General features: G+C 46.0%; 1 protein-coding gene across 1 annotated transcript; it reads right to left on the bottom strand.

Annotated features, from left to right (window-relative positions):
- Nucleotides 1-2,153: 2,153 nt before the first annotated feature.
- On the bottom strand, nucleotides 2,154-3,155 carry LOC119289609 (early nodulin-93-like). Its single transcript, XM_037568898.1, has 3 exons — nucleotides 2,783-3,155; nucleotides 2,624-2,685; nucleotides 2,154-2,547 (listed from the first exon to the last, which is right to left on the bottom strand). Exons 1-3 carry the CDS (start codon nucleotides 2,961-2,963, stop codon nucleotides 2,302-2,304), a joined length of 489 nt encoding a protein of 162 aa, XP_037424795.1. The 5' UTR covers nucleotides 2,964-3,155; the 3' UTR covers nucleotides 2,154-2,301.
- Nucleotides 3,156-5,983: the final 2,828 nt, after the last annotated feature.

Genomic DNA, 5,983 nt, shown 5'->3' on the forward strand with positions numbered 1-5,983 from the left:
ATAATATGGACTTTTCACAATCCATACGTATGTACTGTGGATCAATCGGAACTATATACACCGTACGTTTGCCTCTGAAGCCTCGGCCCATGCTGGGATTCAAACTACAGACTTCCAGCTGGGGGAAGAGAGAACCTTACCAATCGGGCTAACATGCGTGGGTGAAGGAGATGGAATGCACACTCTTAAGAACTAAATATAACACAGAATCCGGACAGTTTTTTTTTAATATTTCTTCAAATTGTGAACAAATTTTTTGAAAGCGACCAATGTTTTAAAATCCGGCAATTTTCTGAACAACTCGAACAAATTTAGAAATTTCATTTTTTAAGTTTAACTTTTTTATAGAAACAAATTTTGAAAATTTTCTGAATTTTGAGAAGATAATTTGATAATGACAACATTTATCAAAATTTTGAACAATTTTGCAAAACAGTACCGATATTACCAAATATTTTTTGAACACGTGAAAAATTGTTAAGTTTATGAGCAAAAATTGAAAACCATAAAAAAAATCCCAAACATTTTGTGACTTTTTTCAAAAAAATCACCATAAAGAAATAGCAGTGCAAGGAATCAAAACCTGTAACGCCCGCTGTTGACCGCTCGTCGCTATTAACAACTATCCCTCATGTCTACGTAGCAAGCTGATAACAACTATCCCTCATCGATTGGATTACTATAGCAAGCTGATATTTTAATCAATATTTGTTTTTCTTTTCTTGTTTTTTTCCTAATTCTTTGTGAACTACACTGACATTTTCTGAAAAACACAAACAAATTTGGAATTTAAAAAACAAACCATAAAAATACGAACTAAAATGTGAAACTTTACCTGAACATTTTTCCAATTTGTGTAGAAAATTATGGAAATAGGAATATTTTGGAAATTCCAAACAAATTTTGGAAGAACGGACAATATTTCATACTCTCCAAACATTTTTTTTATTTTTTAACAAATTTTAAAAAAAACGAGACATTTTTTGAAATTGTTAACTAATTGAAAAAGGGGGCATTTTTGAATCGATGATCTTTCTTCAAATCCGCGAGCGCTTGGGCTAGCCCAACAGGTGCCCGACGGGAGCGATGCTGTCGCCTAGTTGTCCAAGTTCTAATCCTTTTTTCTATTTTGTTTTCATTTTTCTTCTCTTTTCGTCAATTTATTTTTCTCCTTTTAAAACTATTTTTTAAAACCTGTTCAAAATTTGAAATAGTGTTTGTAATACTAAAATAACAGTTTTACGTGACAATTTTAAATTCTTTTTTCTTCAAATATTTGTTAAATGTTGTTATGAAAACAATTATTGTCTTGAATTTTATCCCAAGTAAACCATTGGGTCTAGCCCTACACGTTTTTGGAAAATGGCTTTGACCCAGCATGGGGTATGAGACTACAAAAGGAATTCTTCTTATTTTGGATAACGTAACTTGGATTGGTCTAGTGGTTTTATGACTTGCACGTCCAGTGGTGATGGCGTGGGTTCGATCCCCCATCCCGGCACAGTGGGTCCCACTTGTCAGGTACAGAGGCGCTTCACATATGATTATCATGCCCTTTGTTATGAAGAGGCATGATTTAATCGCAGCCGTCAATGTGTTTATGGGGTTGTACCAAAACAGAAGTGCATTTGTGTTTGTAAGTTCATGGGCTAGTTGTTTGCATATTTTCAAGTTACCGCACAAATTTATGTACCTGTGCAATAAATACACAACCAGCATTGTAGGATTAGGATCTTAACGTGTCGGTGACCCCATCTTCTTCGTCGAGATCTGAAGCCTTTCGCATTCAGCTTGTCTGAAACCTGGATCCAGCCCTCAGTTTCATTCAGTACACGGATGTAAAGCTCCTGTTACATCACGGTGATGATTTTATGGCACATTTGCAGGCGTGAAATTCTGAGAAGTGAGAGGTCTTCCCGTTCCCGATTTTGGCCCCTCATAATTCTGGTGATGCGGTGTTCATCGGCGATACTGGGGATTCAGAACACATGCACTAAACCATGGAGCAAATGGTTATATTGTGCATATGGAGGAGGAGTATATTGTGCATGCCAGTTACAGTGGGCGATAGTATTAGTAGGCACCACTGTGTCTAAGTTTTTTTGTTTTTTTGAAGAGAACTATATCTAAGATTGTAAGCAGTACAACGATGGTAATACAAGTAGCAGCAGTAGTTTCTATTTCGGCGGCAGGTATTCATGCTGCAGCAGTTTCTTGGGACACTGACAAAGGTGCATACATTTTTTCGTTTCTAGAATACGCACAACGGCAAGCGTGCGTATCTCATACATTAGCCGGAAGCTAGCTCAAGGCCTGAGGAATGCCGGCGGACCGCGGACGGGGACGAGCTGCGGCGGCGCCGCCATGGAAGGAGGTGTCCTTGAGGTGGTCGGGGGCGGTCTCGTATGAGTGCCTCCTCGCCAGCGACAGGACGGTCTTGTCAGCGGCGACGAAGTAGGCCATGCCGGCGACGGTGCAGATGACGAGGGCCTGGCCGGTGGGGTTCAGATTCGCCTTAGCCCACGGCAGCATCCTCACGCTCGCCAGCTGCACGATTAACATTTCAGTTATGAAAACCAGACCAACGTGCGTGAAAAATTCCCGGACGGAGGAGCTAGCTCACCGTTGGGACGGCAGACGCGACGGTAGCGATGGCCGCCGCCTTTGCTCCGGCGAACGTCGCCTCTGGGGACAAAAGAAATGAATTGCTAGTGTCAGACTATGGTTACACAACTTGGCTGAACTGAACCTGAAGAGGTGGATCCTGCTGGTTACTACGTACCTCTGGAGCAGCGTTTGGCGAGGGCGAGCTTGTTCTCGAGGTGGGCGCGTGTGACGGTGGCCGTCGACGACATCTTCGCCGTGGTCTTGTGCTGAAACGGCTCAGTAAAAAGAGTGAGATGAGATGGGTTGGCTGGCTGGCTGGCTGTTGCTTGATGCTTCCAGGACGAGGAGCTAGCCATGTAAAGTAGCGGGCAAAAACGTGGCGGCCACGCACGGTTTTGGGATCCAAACCGTGGGTGCTCTGCTTTGCTCTGCTCACTCGTTTGGACTTGGAGTGTTGAACTGAGTTGGTGAGCAGGGCACGTTATCCAAAACTGTGGTATGGGAATCCACAGGATTGGATGATGTTTGTTTGTTGGAGGATACCGATCCTCCGTTGCTCCCTCCCTCGTCTTTCTTTTTGTACCCACCAAACTAAAGCTAGCAAGAAAAGGGAGATCTCGATCCATCTAAAGTTAGGCACAACAGTGCTGATAGATACTACGGAGGGAGTAGATAATTTTGCTACACGAAGCATTTGTCCTTTTTGTAAGATATAAAAGAAACGAAAAAGAGCAGACAGCAGAGCAGGTGCCGCCGGTTTCGCTCGTAATCGTCGGTCGGCGAGCGGGAGTGGCGCTCCCAGTTTTCGGGCCAAACCGGCGGCAGGACTGCTCCCCAGCCGGATTAGCTCTTTTCTCTGTGAGGTGTGACGTGGGTGCTGTGGGCCGCCATCCAACCATAAGAGCAACTCTAAGGGATCGACCTAAACGAACAGCAATTTTATCAATTTTTGTCTGTATGAGTCGGCCTGGCGGATACCCAATTTCGCTTTCGAGTTTGGGTCAGCGCATGCGCCCAACGTTGGCTCGACCCATTTTGACGGCGTGCGAAAAATACACGCAAGTATTTCAAAAATAAAAATAAACATTAATTTAATATTAAAGCCAGCCACGAAGGCCGACGGGAGTCCACATTTACAGTAATTAAACATAAAAAAATACTATGAGGCGGCGCGCTGCCCTAGGCGTCCTCATCGTCGACATCAGGGCCGGTGAGGTCGATCAGCGTCGGCGCAGTCCCGCGGAACGCCGTGTTCCAGGCGGCGATATCGGCCGCCGCAGGCTGGGGTGCCCCGCCTTGTGCCGCCGCGCCCTAGGCCTGGTGTGCCTCCTTCTCCGCCTCACGCTGTTCCTCCTCGGCGTCGCGCTCGAGCTGTTCGAGGTACTCCTCGCTCGTCGTCGCTGCGCTCCTCGGTCAGCCATCGCTGGCGCCATTGCTCGAGGTAGGCCGCATCCTGCGCCTTCGTCGCCCCCATCCAAATCAGCGGGGCGCTCACCCACTCGCGCACTATTCTGGTAGCGCAAGGATGTCGGACGGTCGCAACAGCCTTGTCTGGCGGCTGCCTAACGCTCGCGGAGGAGCCGCTTTGACTCCTGCCGCACGATGCGAAGGGCCGCCCTGGCCACAACGGAAGGCGCTGACGGCACCCTGGCGGTGGCCTTGCCCCTCCCGACATTGGCGGAGCGGCCGCTAAGCGACCACTCCTCCCCGTCTAGGCGGCGGCGGCGTCTGGCGGCTGTCTTCGTTGTGGTGACGGAGTGGTAGACTGCCCACGCCGCAGCGAGGTCCGGATGGTTGCAGACTCATTCCAGCGCCACGTTCGTCTTGGCGAACACGGAGCAGCGACTGGCACTGCGTAGGTCGTACCTTGCCTGTTGCCATGCCGCGCGCTCGGCCTCGGTGACCACGGTCCGAGAGCCGGAGGCACCGCCGTTATCGCCACGTGTTTATACACACTTTTCCATCTAACCCGTACGAAGAGTTGCCGGAGCTGGCAGAGGTGGAGGATCTAGAGAATGTGGGTCGTCCATAGGGTCAAATCGGTGAACAGTAAGCTAGTCGACTTTGACCAAATGTATATGGCAAAATATTAACATCTACAATTTCTTTTTGCGAGGAACATCTGCAATATTGAAGTTATACAATATAAAAATTAAATCCACAACCCATTGTATCGTGAATATTGATATTTTTTCTATAAAAGTGGTCAAGCTTTACGAAGTTGTACTTTGAAAAAAAATCTTATTTGCAAAGTGCAAAGGTCCAGAGAGAGTATTTACAATCAGGGCCGGTCCTGACTTTTCGGAGGCCCGGGGCGAACTTAAAAACTGGGCCTAATATATAGTGAAAACTATAAATTACATCGATACAAAGCGCAATGGGCGCAAAAAAAGATACAAAGCACAACATTTTTATGCCTTAAAAAAAGGATCCTCCTATCCTCAAATGAGCAACCTATACAGAAATAGAAAATCAGTTAGGGAATCGCTAGAAAACAAAGAAAAATAGTATAAAGATCAAGCGGAAAAGGACTATGAAATTATAAGAACTTTGTAGGCCTTTGACCCAAGAAATTGTCCTGTTGCAACTTGCAAAGCGACTGAGCTTACGAAGTGTTTCCTCTACGTGTGGCCGTCGGCAAATCCATAGGGGAGTGAGATAGAGAGCTGAAATCAACTTAGCGGCAATATCTATTAATTTGCTAGGCATGCTGCATGCTTCGGGAGTAGGAGCGAAATGGGGAACTAGGAGACATGAAGAAGAAACGATAGCGGCTGGTGTTACGAGATGGATCGATTGAGTCGACACTGGGATAGTGCCTTTTACAGTTCACGTAAAGTTTTTTTAGCAGTACGTAACCTAGTTGATTGGGCTACATGCTTTAAGGCCCGTTTTGTTCGGCTGTCCTCAAAATGGCTTGAATCAACTAGTATGCTTTATGGATGGGTTCGGCTGTCCTCAAAATGGAAAAAATAGCCATTTCGGATTCAGAACAGAGCACGGCAGGAGTAGGGGGTCACTGTTATCGGTCTTTTGCAATGCACTGACGCGTGTTAAAATGATAATCGCAAACAAGAAAAGGGTAAGATGAGTAAGTGCACTTGAACCAGAGTTGTACAAAATTAGAACTACTGAGCCTAGCATAATTTTTACTGCCCTAGGGAGAGGATTCGTAGTTGTTATTAATTCAAAGATCTCCGGGAAGATACTAAGATGGAGAACATGGCCACATTATTACTCCCTCCGTTCCAAAATAGATGACCCAACTTTGTACTAACTTTAGGTTTTCACCGTGGGAATCGAGACTCGGTACTCGAGGAGCACCACCAAAATTGCAAACTTCCAGTGTCGCCGCCCCCGCTTGCCAAGGCCAAAC

The sequence above is a fragment of the Triticum dicoccoides genome, chromosome 4A (genome assembly GCF_002162155.2).
Source record: "Triticum dicoccoides isolate Atlit2015 ecotype Zavitan chromosome 4A, WEW_v2.0, whole genome shotgun sequence".
Taxonomy (NCBI): domain Eukaryota; kingdom Viridiplantae; phylum Streptophyta; class Magnoliopsida; order Poales; family Poaceae; genus Triticum; species Triticum dicoccoides.

Bases quoted from the DNA above. Each gene is read 5' to 3' on its own strand.
- LOC119289609 (XM_037568898.1), bottom strand. From the start codon at position 2,963: ATGGCTAGCTCCTCGTCCTGGAAGCATCAAGCAACAGCCAGCCAGCCA. The intron at 2,686-2,782 runs GTACGTAGTAAC...TTTTGTCCCCAG, and splicing joins CGCCAAACGCTGCTCCAGAG to AGGCGACGTTCGCCGGAGCA. The intron at 2,548-2,623 runs GTGAGCTAGCTC...TTAATCGTGCAG, and splicing joins TCGCGTCTGCCGTCCCAACG to CTGGCGAGCGTGAGGATGCT.